Here is a 17,950-nt window from a genome sequence, read left to right on the forward strand (position 1 = left end):
ACTCTTTCTCTGGACTAGCACCTTAGCTACTTTGGGCCATTTGGAGCTAAGGTGCAGTTGCAGCCGTGACTTGTCTGCTTTTGTGCCTCAGTTTATATACTTTTATTGGCATGTCATTGCAGGATTACTGCTGGGCCTCCTCTCTGGGTTCATGGGACTTGGTTTTCTGGATATGGCTTTTGAAAGCAGCAAGATTAGCACTGCTGATTCTTGAAGCAGCAGAGTGCAAGGTGGCAGGAAAATACCCATAGCCTTGCTTTTGACTCTGCCAGCATCAGACCCCTATAAACATGGGCTGTTTCCAGACAGTGCTGCCATAGAGGGAAGGTTTGGGACAGGAAAGGTCGAAGTTAGTGCAGGACTGGTCCTCACAGTAACATCAGTGAGGGCCCTTCTCTGTCTTTCTTCTTACATGACCAGCCATGGTTTGTTGTGTTTCATTTTATTCTTATTTCCTTTGGTGTATGTCTACTTCATCTGTACCCCTTCTCTGTTATTCCTTTTCTCTGGGCTCAGACAGTGCATCTTTGACTTCTCCTCTGCGTGTTTTGGGCAGTTAAGTAGGAAAAAATCAAACGCTGTATTTTTTACCCCCTGAGTAACTTGTGGGATGGGAATATTCAATATGGGTAGAGTTTGCATGCATTTGTTACAAAGACAAGACGAGTATTGCACAAAGCTGGCTTCCCAATGGCTGATCACTGCTATTAGGAGCAGAGATGTACTTCCAGTTCTTAGCTGTGGTATGTCTAGCCTGATAACACTATACTGGACAGTCATCCCAATACTTGGCTTGTAATCAGTACCCTTGGGGAATATTGGTACTTCGTACTCAGTTTCTCTGTGGCTCTCATCGGTGTCAGCACTTCTCCAGGGGGTGGCTGCTTGGGACAATTTTTTTTTTTTATTTTTTTTTTTTATCCCTAACAGTTGTATTCATTTCATTTCAGGTGAAAAGCCAACCCTTGTTCATGATACTTACTTACTTTGTCCTGCCCCGGTGATAGAAGATGCTGGACAGTAAGTATTGCTTTCCAGCTTGTGTCAAGAGAGGGGGTACTTCTGGATGAGGATGTCATTACTGAGCTAAGGGCTCAAATTTAGCCCAAAATGCCAAGTTAATACATTTGTGTGTGCATGTGGTGGGATTACCTCCATCTTTTTTGCCACATCCTCTCCTAGTATAAGCCAGTGTAGTTTTATTCAGTGTTAGATCTTTAGCAGAGCTTAACCAAAGGCATTCTTGGACCATGGTTCCATATCACAGTCATGGTGATTTCTCCTCTGTTCCTACATCCTGTTTTTTCCAGACAAAGCGTTAATTGAATTCCAGGCAAACTTTTAATTTTGATTGAAAAGCATTACTTGATTTTAATTTTTTTGCTGCTGTTGTAGCTGTTGCTTCCCATGTTTTGCCCTGCTCTGGCTGGTGTCAGTATTTTTCAGCTGTTGTAATCATGCAGACTCCTGAGAAACCTGACACAAGGCTCCACCGTCCTCCTGGGTGATCTTGTGGGTGTATAAGTACTGTACTGGGGCTGAGGGGGAATGCCTCCTTGCCCTTTCCTGTTTGTGAGTGAGTGTTTGGTGGGTTATTGTGGGGTCTTGGTTGGTTAGTTTGTTTTTGTTTTGTTTTGTTTTTTTGTTTTGTTTTGTTTGGTTTGTTTTTTTTTCCCCCCCCAGAACTTTCTCTGATATTACAGAATGGCTATGTCAGATTCTCCTTTAATTTCACTGTCATTTCAGTGTTTTTATCCTTTGACCTCAGTGCAGGTGTTCTGGATTTACTGGGATATAAAAGAAAACGCATTCTGACTCTTTAAGCTGCAGGTTTAGAGAAGGGGAAAAATAATAAAAAAATCCTTGAAATTTCTCATGCTATCTAGGGTAGTATTACAAATGTCTGAGACGTTAAGTCTCAGACTGACTCACGGTCCCAGTGCCCTTTGCCCCAGGTGGGATGGAGTTTTTTTAATAAAGAGCATATGCCCCAGCTCAAGCCAAAACAAAAAAGGGTAGCTCCTGCGTAAGCACAGAGACAAATGCAGGTAAGCACCTGAAGCCACAAAAATGCATTGACTCAGCGGGTCATTTTATCCATGCGTGTTCATCAGCCAATGGCTAAACCACAGCCAGAATAAAGCAAATAGTGGGTATAAAGATGACACTAAAAATAAGTGTATCTGTTCTGTGCTTTAGGGTGGTTTTTCTCCAAGTCAGCATGAACAACGGGCTAACGTTCATCTCCAGCTCTGTCAGCATCACCAGCACACAATGTGTAAGTAATTGCAATGGGGCTTGACAGAGAAACCATGAGATCCTGGAGAGAAACAGTGGCTCTCCAGGGCAAAGCCTTGAGTGAGCATGAGCTCTCTACAGCTTCTGTATTAAGGTTATTGACTGGATTCCAGCAGGTTTTTTTGAGAAATAACCAGATTTAGTTTAGATTAAATTGTTACTGATGATACATAGATAATTATGGATTTAGCGAGTAAAAAACTACCACAAAAGGCACCCTGCCCATTTTTATCCCAGGAAAGATAGATCCTCAAAGCTTGGATCTGACTAGAAGAGGATATGGGAAAATGAAGGAAGAATCACCAGGAAGCAACACCCTGTTGAGCTTTGGGATTCCTAATAGGATCGGAGGTGAAAGTTGTAACAGCCAAGACTTGAATCTGGAAGGGCCACAGCATGGAAGGTCTGCTGAATTTGCATGGTTGTTTTTTGGCTGGAGCTTGCAGTGCTTGTTCTTAGTCCTCCACAATTGGCCTTTACTAGTTCAGGATTTGCCAAGATGTTTTTACAGTTTGAATGACAGGGGTTAGTTGCTTTTCTCTTGGCATCACAGGGGATGACCAGAAAGAGATAGCAGCCTTAGATCTTGGGATGAGCTTCTTGATGAAAGGCTTCTGCTTAGCCCAGCCAAGGGAAAGTGTGCTGCTGCGAAACAGCAATGGCTGTGATAGGCGCATCTCCTGGTCAATGACCACCCATTCCCAGGTGAAGTGTCAGGGACCAACAGCTAGAAGTGGTGCTTTATCAAAATCTGATTTTAGAATCAAAAAATCAAAATGAAGAAGCTGACGATTAGATAAACAGTTTTCTTCTTTGCCTTGGAGTAAAAATAATCAATGTCAATAGCTGGTGCAATTAAGTACTGCAGCTAAGTTTAGCCTTATGCTTGTGGACTAAACAAAGTTTGCTAAAGTATCTGATAGCAAACACTTTGTAACAAAGTTGAGTTTTATTGATGTTGGTGTCCAAAGGACTTTTATAGCCCCTGCCAAATGCTGTCATGTTGGTTTGTAATCATTGTTGGCCTTTTTGACAGCTGCAGAACAGGACAGTAATGAAGAGAGAGGCAGTGACTGGAACTTGCAAGTCTGATTTTCTATATTTTCAGCAATGAAGCTGAGAAGCTTCAGAACTCAGAATTTACCAGAGATGTGTTTGCTGCTTCACACAATTATTTTTGATTTTCCAAAACTTTCTTCCAAATTGTCTACAGTGAAGACCGATGTTTTCACGTTTTATTCTTCTTCTACCTCAGATACAAGAAAACCTTTTGAATCTTCACTGAAACAAAAGTATTAACTGGTGCATTTAGTTACCCATATGTAGTTTATTTCTGATGAAGACTGAAGTCTTAGCCCTAGCTGGGCTTCCTACAGGCAAGAACATGGATGGAAGAAGATTTCCTCTAAGTAGCCTTAGGATAAAGAAAGGAATCCAATCTCCAGTCCTGTCAATCTACCAATTTTTGACCAGACTCTTGCAGATTGAATGTGAAGGAGGCAAGAAGCCTGTCTCTCAGCTGGTACACAACAAAAGAAAAAAAAAAAAAGTATGTCTCTCTACAGTTGTCTTGTAAGCAGGGAGGTTGGCAGTTCAGTTTCCAACTTTGGCTTAATTTTATGCATTTCACTCTTCTCATTTTAGAGACTCCTTCCATTTCCTTTCCTCTCCTGTTTCCTTTTCTGTGGGTGGCAGGCAGCTGGCCTGCTCAGTTCTCCTCCCCAGCTGGTCTTTCTGTCCTTTCTGTACAGTAAGTATGTTCTCTTCACTTTACTCCTAAAGCTTCTGTGTGATCCCTGTGCTTATTTCTGTTCAGTTGCATTGTCTGATCTTTCCTTTTTGAAGTCCAGCTTCACTACGATGCTTTGTGTATTTAATCATTAAAAGAGGACTCTTTAGCTTCTTGTTGTCAGAAGCTCCTGAGCAGCTGCTGGCAAACATCTTAGAAATTTGTATGAGTACTTAGCATGGGAAAAGCAAGCGTAGGAACAAAGGCTTACAAAACAAGGAGGTAATGTGTTTAGCCTAACAGTAGCAGTGGTGTGTGCATCTGTGGCTCTGCATTGGTGCTGTGCTTGGATTTGTTTTTTCAGCAAACACCTCTTATAGTTACACTTGACTTTTGTTCATCCTTTTCTCAGCAAACCAACTTCACTGGGAATTTACACCTCTCGGGTGTTTGCTTTCCAGATGCATTTTTGCCATACAGGGCCATAGAAGGGCTAGAGGGAAGGGCTGCAGCACTGAACTGCAGCTGGGTAGTGTGTCTTCTAGCAGGATTCCTTTGAGCAGGGTATCTGGCACATGTTACAGTGCCCCACCTTGCCTTTCAGCTGCTCCCCTGAACAAAAGTATGAGGTAAGCTAAATACTGCATCCCAAAGCATGTCAGTTTGTTGCATCTATGATAAGTGGAGGAATGGTGATGTTATGACAGGCAAGTAGCTCAGTATTGCATATCTCTAAAAGCAAGGAGTAGGAACTGGGGTTGTGTTAGTCACATCTTGGACATGTCAGTCCTGACGCCTCTAGGATTTGATCTGAAAAAGAAATAGGTACCACTTAAGTCAGCCACTTGGCATCTCACTCAGACTTTGCAAAACTGTTTCCAGCTGGTACCTTTTTTCCTTAAAGATCATTGAGTTCCAACCCTCCTGCCATGGGTAGGGGCACCTCTTACTAGACTAGGTTGCTCAAGGACCCATCCACCTGGCTTTGAACACATCCAGGGTTGGAGCCTCACAACTTCTCTGGGCAACCTCTTCCAGTGTCTCACCACCTTTGTGAGGAAGATTTTTTTCCTAATGTCTAATCTAGGTGTAACTTCTTCCAATTTGAAGCCATTACTCCTCGTTCTGTCACTACATGCCTTTGTGAAAAGTCCCTCTCCAATTATTTGTTAGGCCCCCTTCAAATACTGGAAAGCTGCTATAAGGTCTCTCCAGAGCCTTCTCTTCTCTAGGCTGAACAACCCCAACGCTCCCAGCCTGTCTTCACAGGAGAGCTGCTTTAGCATTCTGATCATCTTCATGGCCCTCCTCTGGGCCTGATCTAACAGTTCCATGTCCTTCTTTTGTTGGGGGCTCCAGAGCTGGGCAGAGTACTCTGGGTGGGATTTCAGGAGAGCAGAGAAGAGGGAGAGAATCACCTCCTTTGACTTGCTGGGCATGCTTCTTTTGATGCAGCCCAGGATATGGTTGGCTTTCTGGGTGCAAGCACACATTGCCAGCTCCCTCCTGTTGAGCTTCTCATTGACCAGCACTCGCAAGTCCTCCTCATGACTGCTCTCTATCCTTTCTCCACCTGGCCTGTTATTTGTGCTTGGGATTGCCCCAACCCACGTGCACTTGTTTTTGTTGAACTTCATGAGACTGGCATTTGCAAATATGCCATAAATTTGCACATTAATTATATACCATAAATATACACCACAAACAGGAGCTGCTTCCCACAGTCATGACTTCAAACACAGATTTGTCACACCAAATACTGTTTTGACTCTAATGGTAATAGTCATTGGATGGACATCCTGCTTGAGACCTTGTAGTGAAAGGGAAACCTGACTCATTTTACCCAGCCTAATCATGTAACCTCAGGGCTCCTACCTTGTTTGTGACACATGCAGATAACTCAGAAGTAATCATCTTGTTTGCAGCTGACTGGGACCATCCTTTTCATTGCTCTCCTGATTCTCTTTCTGCTGCTGGCTCTGGCTCTTCTGTGGTGGTTCTGGCCCCTTTGTTGCACAGTGGTAAGTACAGGGTTTTATTCTTTTGATTTGGTTTCATCTCTGCTCTGCAAAAGCACAGAGTTAAGAGTGTTGGAGTGGGTGGTGAATTTTGTTTAAGAAAAATACTTTCTGATTTGTAAGGCCATGATTCAACAAATTGCTTAAAGGGCTTGTTGAAGTTGCTCTGGTCTGGGTTTTTGAATGCTGCAAGACCTACCAGGTTTTCAGACTGAATGAGAAGTTAGCTAGTGGACATGGCTTGTCCTTAGAACAAGATTTGAAACCCGCTGCAAAAAGCGTAATGGAACTGATTTACTAATATGTGCATAAACTGTTACAGTCCTTTTAAAAAGACAAAAGTTAGGCATTTTTATTCTGAGGAGCTTCAGATTCTGAGTAAATATTTTGCACTGGCTTGGTAATTGTATGACATTTTTAAGGCAGAACTAGCACAATATGGAGCTGTATTATAATTTACTTAATAGGGCATTTCTTGACTAATCAGGTAGTTCAATGTGATGGATTTAGCTTCTCATCTGAATTTATTTTATGTCCACTGATAAACAATGGTGCTAATGAGAGGATTGAACATGGGGGAATAAGGCAGGGCAACCCATCTGTGATATGAGCAAGAAAGCAGAGAGGATATAGCATTAAGATGGAAAAACCCTACCATTTTTTCTGATTTCTCCAATGGTTTTTATATTCTAGGTGATCAAAGAGCCACCACCACCACCACCTCCAGAGCCTGTAAGTATGCTATTTTTGAGATGTCTGCAGCTACTGTAGTGTATTGTGCTGCCCAGGAACGTTGGCACTGTAGGTGTCTTAATGACACTTTGAAGGCTGAGGGAGGAAGTCTCTTGGATCAGGACAGTTATTTCTGCCTTCTGGCCTCTTTATATATATATATATATATAAAATAAAATTATATATATATAAAATTTCAATCCACAGGGAAAATAGTTGCATCACTTAAAAGTCCTCAGACCAACAGCTCCTGTGGTATTTTGTTCCTTCTGCTGTGCCTCTAACAGGCTTGTAAGCAAGGCTTCCCTTCTCAGGCTGTGCTGAAAGCTGTCTCTCCACCAGTAGAGCTGCCGTTGCTCTCAGCAGGAGTTTAGCCCAGATTGACAGTAAGGAACAAAGTCTGGCAACTGGAAGAAAGGACAGCAAAGGCCACATTTTTGTGGCTTTCCTACAGGAGATGGAGAGAAGAGCCTGCCCTCTCTGTTGCTCTGCTGCAGAGTGACCTTTGGAAGGTCTTCTGGCCTTTCTCCATTTAGTCTGTGATCTGTTTCAGGAGAGGTTGGTATTTAACTCTTTGGGACAGTCACACACTGACCTTGACTCAGCTTAGTGTCACTGTACGAAATTCATGACAATAATAATAATAAATAGAAGTACTTCCTGAGAAAGCTCATGCCTGTATTTATTTTTTTCCTAGGCATAGACAATTAAGTGATGGAACAAACCCTCAAGACAAGCTTACAGTTTGCTGCTAACTTGCTGTAATTTGGAATGAATAACAGGAGGCAACCACAGCTGCTGTTTTGAGGTTGCTGGAGGCCACTGTTGCTGTGTATGTGGTCCTGTTGCTTGTCCTGGGCAGCAGCACTGTGACAATTCAACTTTAGAATACACACCATCCTAAAACCAGCATGATTTTTGCTCAGGGTTGCTATGAAGCATGCAGTTGCAACCATGCTGTGTTTGAAGGAGGTTTCAGAAAGCATCACACTTGTGCAGCAGAGTTCCCAGATGCTCTGTGATTATGCTGATCAACAGAGATTTTAACTGTGATCAGAGAGACTGTGAGCTCATGTAAGCCTCCTGGAATAACACACAATACAGATCTTACCCATCCTTTTACCTGGCCTTGTCTTTATCCAGTAAGGATCGTTGTTTCGTTATGCCTGCCACTAGCATTCCTAGGTATGGTGACCTGCCCGTTAGCTGATGTGGTCTGGTATTGCTGCTCTTAAATTGGATATAGTTATATAAAATTTGTTGTAAACTGCAAGCATTAGATTGCCATTATTTTTTGAAATTTGTGCTAGCCATGGATGTTTCTTTGCTACGTGTTTAATGTAGGGTATATTTTTTTGGTGTAAATCCTTTATCAGCTGGAAAATTATCACCCATCACTATTAGCTGTGTCCTGCTAGTGTCAGGATTGCCAGCAACAAGAGTTGTTAGATTTGAAGGTATCTTTATTATTTGGGGTTTTTTAAGTGAAAAATAAGTCCAGCCAGTGTTTCTGGGAATATGCTTGTACTGCATGAGAGAGCAGTAAAAAAAATGAGCAGAGAGTACTGTGCATGGCTAGTCCAAAAGCAACATGCACATGTGTAGCAGCATAAGGTGTAGTTGCTTATGCAAAATGGTATTGTAGGAGGCTTGTTGGGCCCTTTTCTCAATTCCGTATTTGGAGAATGTTGTGTGACTTTCATTTGCCTCAGCTCAGTGTAATGACAAGGAGTCTGAGAAATCCCAGTGTCTTCTATCAGTTCAAGATGATAGAGCAGGGGAAGTGTTCCCAGGGTTGTCGAACCAGAAACATTTGCTGGCTTTTAGTTAAGCAAGAACAGAATAGTGAACCTAGCATACACCCCTGATTTGGACTCCCACATTCCAGAAAAATAATCTGCAGTCTTTATAATTGCAGGTCAAAAACTCTGGATCTGAGTTTCCTGACAGCTTGGAGATGCTCCAGTCTCAGTCCTGGTTCCAAACTGTACAGCTGAGCCAGACTCCACAAAGAATAAAGCAGCACAGAATAACTGATTAAAGCTGCCATGAGAGAAGGGTCTGATACATGTTAGAAAACTCACAGTAGTAGCTTTTTTCCCATTAGGTGACACTAAGTTCTAACAGCACGCTTGCTAAATGATTTCTTTGGGCTGATTGCTGCATTTTCTGCATAAATAGTGGCAAGCCAGTATAATGTACGATTCATCTCCACTTCATTTTCCCTGACAAATCAGTTGTAATTTTGAAGCTCAGTGCATATTTGACTAAATAAAAGCTGCCCAGAAAGAGGAATAGGCAATCTTCTTTGGCTTCACCAGTTAAAATTGCAGCTGTGGAGACAAGACTCTTTTGGTTTTTGTCAGCAAATAACACACAGAGACAGATATCCAGGGATTGGGCCACAGGATGTTCAGTTCTTTTCCATACTTTATCCTGTTTATGTGAGAACAGAAGTAATACGTCCTTGTCTTTCCCACAGGAATCAGATGATGAAGATGGATTGCCAAAGAAAAAGTGGCCAACTGTGGATGCATCTTATTATGGAGGTCGAGGTGTGGGTGGGATTAAGAGGATGGAGGTATTTGGCTTGTTTTTTATTGTTGTTATGAGATCTTTAAAAAGCTAACTTGATGGACTTGATATTGGGATTTAATTAGGGCTTGTCCACCTGATTTCACTTCCTGTCGAAGTAACAGGCATCAAGCTGCCATCATTTACGTGAATAATTAAATGAGTGTCACATCACAACCCAGAGAAAATTTGAAGACTATGAAATGGGATAAGCACCAGAAGAATTTTTAATTTACTGAAGGAAGCCCTTTAGAGCAATTGAGTCCAGTTACACTGGTTTTAAGTATTTGAGGGTGCCATCTATGCTGTGCCTGGCTGGCTGAAAGCAGCTGGTTTCAGGAATTTCAAATAGTGATTTTTCTGTTCTTTTATTTTTCTTTTTTTATCCTTTTGGGTTCATTGGTTTTTTTGTGGTTTTTTGGATTTAGTTTGGGGGAGGGTGCAGGTTGGTTTGGGGGTGTTTTTTGTTTGCTTGTTTTCCTTATTTGTTTTCAACTAAGCATTAATTCCTAATACACAAAACCACATCTGTGTTGACATTGGCCAATGGACTACAACCTGCCCTGGGATTCGTGCATGAGATAGTCTGGGTGTCTAAAATGAGGTGTGACTGTGGAAAATCTGATTTGCTATGTGCTTTCCTATGTATGTTTCAGAAAAGCAGTGGCTAATGCTGTGATCAGCTCTAACTCCTGTAAATAACCGTGTTAGTGAAATCAATTCAGTATTTCTAGCCATGGGTAATATAAGGCAGAGAATTGTCACTCTCCTGTACCAGCTAAGAGCCTAATGATGACTTTTAGGGATGTCACACTGGAAATTTCCACTAGATTTCATTCGTAGCTGAGGAAGGTAGGCTAATGTAAGCCAAACAAGGATCTGGACCAAGCTAGGGCTAACAGTGAAAGCAATGGCTTCTCAGCAAGTTCTTACAAGTCTGCACTGGAAGTATTGCATCTTAATATCCTTAACCATTTTCCTTGGGAAAAGGAAACTGCTGGTGGGAACTGCTGAAGTGTCTCTGCTTAACAGTGTGCTCTCCTGACTTCAGGTGCGGTGGGGAGACAAGGGGTCAACAGAGGAAGGAGCAAAATTGGAGAAGCCCAAAAATGCTATTATTAAGTTGCCAGAACAGGAGTATGAGCCATGGGAACCCAAGCCGAAAAAGCCCCATGTGAGAAAGCCACCTTCCCAGCGGAAATGGTACACTCCCATCAAGGTAACGCCTCTGCTGCTCACTTTTACCAAGTCTGTTTTGTCATACCTGTGGCTGCATCCTGCTTCCTTAGCACAGCATCTCTTGTGGCAGAAGTGAAAGAGCCTATTTCAAAAAACAGCCAGCAAGCCTCAACTTGCCCTGTTTCTTGGAATATGCATTTCACTTGGCACTGTGTTGCCATAATTTTTTCAGGAAGTGTGGAGGATATTGGGGGATTATAAACAGAGACCTTCCCTCCTTCAGCTCTCACCCTCTTTTCAGGTTCTTTTCACATCCTGAATTGCAACAGCATATAACTGTTAGAAAGGGCAGGTGCCCATTTGTGCCATCTCAAGGCAGCATACAAAGAGGATCAGATACAGTGCATCATCCTTGCTTTGATTGCACTGTGACTAGGGCCTTGGATTGGGCTTCAGCTCTGTTTCTCTCTAGTTCAGCCACAAGATGTAGCATCCGATTGTGGGCAAGTCACTCAGTCTCTCCACACTTTCATTCCCATTTCTCATATGTCATTATGATATCTGGTGTCTCCCTGTCTTTAAATGTATGTATCCTCACACAACCCTTGAGGCAGTGCAGAGCTGTTACCTCGCTGCTTATAGAGAAGGAAACTGGAGAGCTAGTGCAGGCTGAGGAAACAGCGTATCATGCTCATCCCAGAAACCTGTGGCCATGTCCCAAACCAGTGCTTTGTGGGATGAGGTCCTCCATCTCTCATGCTCACAGATCAGTTTAGCAGTGCTTGAATTTATTGCCTGGAAAATGCCTGCGAATTTTAAAGCCTGCCTAGGCAGGTAGCCTTTGTGGGCATTTATCTGTTCTCCATCTTGCCTTCCATCAGTACAGTACTTTTCCTCTTTTGCCTGTTGTTAATATAAACACCTGTTTAATTGTGCATCTTAGAGGAGTCATTCACATTAAACTATGGTCATCCTCAGTGAATTTCATGCAGGCTGAATTTGGCCTATTGCATATCAGGTAGATGTTACTCCACTGAAGTCTGTTTTCTGAATGTCTACATAGGCAGTATACAGAGGGCAAGGACACAGAAGCAGTGTTTGTGCAGCTAGTTTAATACAGAAAGGCTGGGTCAACTCACCTGTAAGTCATCCCCAGGTTTCTTGGTCGTGTCTTTCGTTCATTTGTTCATTTATTTATTTTTATTTCAGGGCAAACTTGATGCACTGTGGGCTTTGGTTCGACGAGGCTATGATCAAGTCTCTCTTATGAGACCGCAGCCAGGGGATAAGGTAAGGTGTCACAAACACACTGTCATGTTACTTCTCTGTTAGAAACTCTTTGCTTCAACCACCTCATCATTTTTCATCTCTCTATTTTTTTTTTCTGGTGAGCTTATTTCTTTTCACATTACCCTAAGGGTAAAAATTTGTCACAAGAGCTAGAGATTTCAAAATGAGCTAAAATGTTTGTGGTGGCATCTGTTTAGAAGTATTGCCCCAAAAGGTCAACAGCAATGTCTCTACTGTGATGATTTGAGTGGACTGAGGAGGAAACTGGCTGGCCACAGTAGGGTATGACACCTTTTCAAGCTATATAAGGTCTTACCCTTTTTTTTTTTTTTTATTCTGTGCATGTGTGTTGAAGTCAAAGGATTGGTTCTTTGTGGGTTCTAGGAGACAGCTGGTTTTGAAATTCATATGCAGTAGTCATTCTACAACAGCAATTATCCTTTCTACCCTAATTAGTAAAAATGCTTCTCAGATTTAATAAGTGATTAGTGACAGAAGTCATGAACTGCACAGATGATAAAGAAACAAAGTATAGCAAAGTTAAGGGAGAAAAAGGTTTCTGTGGAATTCTGTGCAAAGGCACATTCCTTGGTCATTTCCTACATGTAGGCAGAGAGTATCACCTGCCTTGATAAAGTGTATTTGTCAAAGATAGATCAGGAGTAGATTCCTTCTGGGAGGAAGTAGGGAGTTGGTGCCTTTCAGAGCCACAGAAGTATTTGTGTGCTGCCCCTGGGTCACTTGTGATAGGTTAGTTCAGATAGCTGACTTCATTATGGTTGTCTCTGTCTTGTTATTCGGGGGGGACAACTGCACAAAAAGTGAGAGCTGCTGCTTTAGGCTGTTGCACCTTCAGATCCGGCTTTTCGTGGTGTTGCTTTGACACATGAGGACTGAACAAAGATGGCAGCATCTTTCTCCTCCCTCTGGTGCTTTTCTGGCTAGAGTCCATATGTTTTATCATGTTTGCTTTCAAGGAAAGGAATTACAGATTTACAGCAGGAGGGGCTGTAAAGTGCTTTTCTGGGCTAGGAAGGGTGCAGAGCCTCTTGTGCTCGGCACATTTGCCTGGGTGACCTTCACACCTAATAACAGACTTTAAAAGTAGCTCTAATTTGCATCATCTAGGACAAAGAAGTTGCATCCTTCTGGTTTCTGGCAAACCACTGTTATGGCATTTTATAGTTATTAACCAAACATACACCTTCGTTATTTGAAGTTTCGTGTCCCATTTTTTTTTTCTTTCAGTACATAAGGAAACTACAGAGAACAAACTCAGCTTCCTATGCTGTTTTGCAAAATGGTCTTAACTGTTTAACTAAGCTGCATTTTCAAGGCAGCTGTGCTTGAAACACCTTATTTACTTTTTAAGCACGATCTAGAGCTTCTGAATAGGCTCTTTAGGCTCAGCTGTATTTTGATAGCACTAACATTGTATAACATGAATCTATCCTCTGCCTTTCACTCCCTCAGTTGGTGCGTTTCTATCAGTGCAGGGCACAACAGAGCCTCTGTTAGCCTGTGCAGTCAAGAAACATGCAGGAGGCTGGCTCCAAACAGGGATCCTCAGTTCCTTGCCTTCCAGCTCTGCTGTAGGGAGGACAAAAGGCTCAAAAGAGGCAATGTAAAAGTGAGTGAGCTGAAGGATTATTGTATCAGAGAGAAATTAGAAAAATCAAATGCACATCTGGGAAATAGGGTGGAAAGAATCCTATTCAGCCAGATTCAGTGGAAGAATAGGATGATCTCTGTTCCCTGGCCTGTGAAATTAACTAAAGCTGAAGAATGTTGAAAGTGAAACAAGAAAATGGCTAGACATCCTTTTTGCTGTTTATAAATAAAGATGTAGAGGACATCACAGGCCTGTATTTCATGGAGAAAGCTAGCACAGAGAGGAGCAACGTTATTTATTGTTTGGTTGACTTTTCTAGTAGCAATCCCTGAGCAGAGAATTGGCTCCTTGTGAGTTAGGCTTTTGTTGGGGGAAACTGTATAAATATACACATAGGTAGACATAAATACATACAAGTATACACACACCCCCAACACACTTTGTGGCTGAAGAATGGGGAGATGAAGTCAGTGCTATGAGTGACTGGCAGCATGGAGAGCTGGAGCTCTGTCTGTGCAGAGCTAGAGGAGCCCAGCAGCCCTGGGAGTATGCCTGCAGCTATGTTTAGCCCAGCCCAGGCAGGGACAAGGTCACTTCTGTACAGGTGTGCTGACAGCAGTCAATAGATTTTGGTTTACTCTTGAGTAGGTGTGAAAGTACATCCTGACATGCCTCAGTGCATGGTGATCTTGGAGAGAGGGATTGGCTTTGGTTTGCAGGGTTCTGAGGGATCTGGGAGGAAAAGAGGGAAAGTGTTCTTTGGGGGTTTTAGTTTGCCTCTTTTGCTTTCCTGAACAAACAAAACAAAAGAAACACAATCTAAATGTGTTTTGGGAGTGTTTTTGGGATTCATAACTCAAAAAATTCCAGTCTCTAAATTTCCCAGAATCAGTCAAAATATTATTTTTACAGCTATTACCAGAGATACTGTTTGATTTTTATTTTTTTCCTGCCACTGGAATAAGATAACTTATTAAAGTTACATTTTCCAAATTTGTATTTCACAGTTTACCTCTATGGGAAAAAAAAAAAAAAGTTTTCATTTTCCCTTGTTACTGCTTCATTTGCTCAGTTTTTGGTAACCATTGGGAGAAATTATGGCAAAACACCTTTTTCTGCATAACGAAAGTACTAATTATAGAGAAGAGAACCATCCATAGTACATGGGGGGAAATATTTTTCACAAGGCTTTTGGGACAGAGGGAAGATGACAAAAGAGAAATTTTTGCATTAAAACATTCTTGTAAAACTTGGGGAAAATGGAATTTCTTTCATCATTTGAAAATGATTACTGTGGTTTGGGAGCTTTTATCAACAAAATCTAAAAAATACTTGTAGAAAAACACTTTCTATGATAGTTTTGGCAGAAAACAACATAAGTTTGTTTTAGTATATTCACCAATATATCTGGTTTTGTCACAGAGATGCAAAAGTCTTAAACATTTTTCAGAGCTGTTCAGGATCTTTCCACACAACACAGCCGCCTTCTCTTTGCCCTTGCAAACCATACAATAAAGGCAGTATTTCTACCCCAGGTTTTCAAATCATGACTTCTCCCCCACTGCCATCGTGAAGCAAAAGTAAAAATTGCACTGTTTGATTTTTAATCTTCATGTGCATGAAGCCTGTTCCAGAGTGTGTGAGAGCTCTGCAGTGGAAATTCAGCTGGAAGCTTGTGTACAGGAACACAGAGCTGGTTGCTGCAAGGGACTTTCTGTTGTCCTTTGCTCTGGATAGTCAGTGCTGCTGTCCATCCGTCCTCATTTTTTCCTTCATTGTCATCCTGTTGCCTTTCCCAAACCACCTGCTCTCTTCCCTTGCCTGTGCCCCCTTTGGACTCCCTCTCTAGACATTCCCTTTCATTTCCTTTTGTGGTTCCTTCCTCTCCTTGCTGTGTCTCTCAGTCCTTGTTTCCCTGTACCTCCCCTTGATAAGATGGACTGGTGCCCTGCAGTCCTGCCCTCTGGTAGCGATGGGCTGGTGACCAGTCTCCTTTCCCGGTTGTCTCATTGCTGGAACTGAGCAGCTGGTAGCAGTATGCCCTGAGTTTTGGCCCCACTGCGCATACCTGGCTGAGGCTCCTGAGAACTCCCCTGCCCCCTGGTTTGTGTCTTCCATTTACTTACCAAGAGAAGGATCTCAGGATGGATAACCCATCAGTATTAGGCAGGATTTTATTAATAGGACTGGCTGTAAAAATCACAGGCACTTTCCAGAACTGCCTATTTAAAGAAGGACTAGCTAAGCACAAGCTCTGATGCCCCTTCTCCTGAGAGATGTGCCCACAGTGTTTGGCTTGGCTCTGCAGACAGCTTCTTCACTTGGCTTCCATTCAAGGTCATGTCACATCACCACCACTGAAACTGATTATTAGTTTGCCAAGTACCTCAGTAAAGGGTCACAGAATACTGCTTACTGAACTTCTCTGGGTCTCCCCTAGCAGGAGCTTCTATTGCACCAGAATGGAACCACAAGGGATAAACACACTTAGCTCTACCCCATCATTAGCAGATAGGCTGCCATTTGTGGGATGGCTTTTTGCTGAGCTCTCATACAGCATCAGCAGAGGAGCAAAGAAACTAAAAAGGCTAAAAGCTCTTTGCCTCAATTTTCTGGGCTTCCCTCCTTGCAGTAATGTACAAAGATGAAGACTTTATAGGCTTTTGTGCCTCTGTAGCAATACTTCCCTTCCTCTCTCAGAAATTTGTGGTTAGAGGTTAGAGGACCAGCAGTCCCTCGTTTGTCAGGGATTGACAGCCCTGAGGCAGGAACAATGTTCATCAGGTAACAGGGATCATGTCAGAGTGGCCACATGGCCTGGTGAGCTATGTGTTGCTCAGGATACTGCAAGCTGCCTTGAGTATCCTGAGCATCCATCTCTTGAGTATCCTGAGCATACCCATCTCTGGGGCATTGTCCTTCTGAGCTTGCAGGGGACTGCTGTGAAGATTGGTGTTTCAGAAATACTGATATCTGACTGGCTTGAAGTATCTCATAGTAACCCCATTAGCTGATAGGGCAGGTTGTCAGTAGTCTCTGCAAAAGGCAGCTTTCAAGCTTTTCCTCTCGGCTTTATGGATCAACAGTGAGACTGTTACCAGTGCCAGCAAGTAAACATTAAAATCCCAAATATGTGCAAGGAGGAAGGTGAGATACTTCTTTCAAATGGTCTCCTTAGTTGCTGCTTTCAGCAAATCTATTCCATTTTGCCTTTCAGCACATACTGTCACAGGAAATTCTTAGAGGCTCGGTTTACCAAAAACCTCAGCTGAAAAAAAAAGGACGTTTTTCCCCCAGGCAGAATTGCTCTTGTTTACTTTAATGCCTTAGAAAGTGATCTCATTTTTGTCACTGAAAATTACCTGCCAACAGAGAATGAGAGTGTAGACTGGATTTTGCTATCACCATCGCCCTTGTACACTCCTGGGACTTTACTTAGAAAGAAAGCAGTGCTTTAGCAGTACTACCCAGTGTTTTGCATGTGCAAAACCCTTTGCTGAGGAAGAGGACTAGAAGCTGTTATACAAAAATCTGAAAGCCTTTTTTTCATCTATGTTGCATAAAACTGAAGGTGAAAAGGCTGCTGTACAGCCACAGCTTTTACAAACTATGAACTGCTGGTCATTTTGGAAGCCAGGACTTCTGGATCTTTTCACATTCTCACTGTTGAGTTGAGTTTGAACAAGACACAGCAACTAGAATTTTAAACACCAGCCTCTGAAATGAGGAGTATTTTGTTTCCTTCTTCTGCGTGTGTCTCTTTCAAAATAATCACTCTTAAGCTGAGAAGAGGAGGCTCAGGAGAGGCTTTATTGCTGTCTACTACTACCTGAAGGGAGGTTGCAGCCAGGTGGGGATTGGTCTCTTCTCTTAGACAACCAGCAACGGAACAAGAGGACACAGTCTCAAGCTGTGTAGGGGGAAGTGTAGGCTTGATCTTAGAAAGAAGTTCTTCACAGAAAGAGTTGATTGCCCATTGGAATGGGCTGGCCAGGGAGGTGGTGGGGTCAGTATCCCTAGAGGTGTTTAAGAAAAGACTGGATGAGGCATGTAGTGCCATGGTCTAATTGATTAGATAGGATTGGGTGATCAGTTGGACTTGATGATCTTGGAGGTATCTTCCAACCTAATTGATTCTGTGATTCTATGAAAAGTTTGATCAGAAGATCTGTTTACCCTCAAATTTTGGGTGATTCCTTGTAATGCTTACCATGAAATCTATGTTCCTTAGTTTTCCCAACTGTAAAATAATCATAACATAGTATTTGCCTTTATTGCAGCTGTGAAATTATAGCTAAGTCTTGACAGTCATGTGGAACTCCTCAGAAGAGTGGTGGGACACCAAGCCTTTGGATTATTAATGACTTGTAATTAGTTTCTGGTTGCTACCTACAGGTGGTCAGCAGTTTGAATGCAGGCCATGGAGATGGCAGCACCCAACTGTCACTCCACCCTAGCTATCCACGTACCAGTGCTATTTAAAGCTCATTCTAATGACTTCTTTTCAAGACTGGGTAA

At 42.4% G+C, this 17,950-nt stretch overlaps 1 protein-coding gene across 1 annotated transcript in view; it reads left to right on the top strand.

Annotated features, from left to right (window-relative positions):
• ANTXRL (ANTXR like) overlaps positions 1-17,950 on the top strand; it is a 53,971-nt gene that overhangs the window by 24,162 nt on the left and 11,859 nt on the right. Inside the window, exons 11-17 of the mRNA XM_054382197.1 lie at positions 951-1,020; positions 2,200-2,278; positions 5,953-6,048; positions 6,739-6,777; positions 9,260-9,358; positions 10,403-10,570; positions 11,740-11,820. Of these exons, the coding sequence (XP_054238172.1) occupies positions 951-1,020; positions 2,200-2,278; positions 5,953-6,048; positions 6,739-6,777; positions 9,260-9,358; positions 10,403-10,570; positions 11,740-11,820 (632 nt within the window). The remainder of the gene's footprint in view (positions 1-950; positions 1,021-2,199; positions 2,279-5,952; positions 6,049-6,738; positions 6,778-9,259; positions 9,359-10,402; positions 10,571-11,739; positions 11,821-17,950) is intronic.

This window comes from Indicator indicator, chromosome 7, assembly GCF_027791375.1.
Source record: "Indicator indicator isolate 239-I01 chromosome 7, UM_Iind_1.1, whole genome shotgun sequence".
Lineage (NCBI taxonomy): Eukaryota > Metazoa > Chordata > Aves > Piciformes > Indicatoridae > Indicator > Indicator indicator.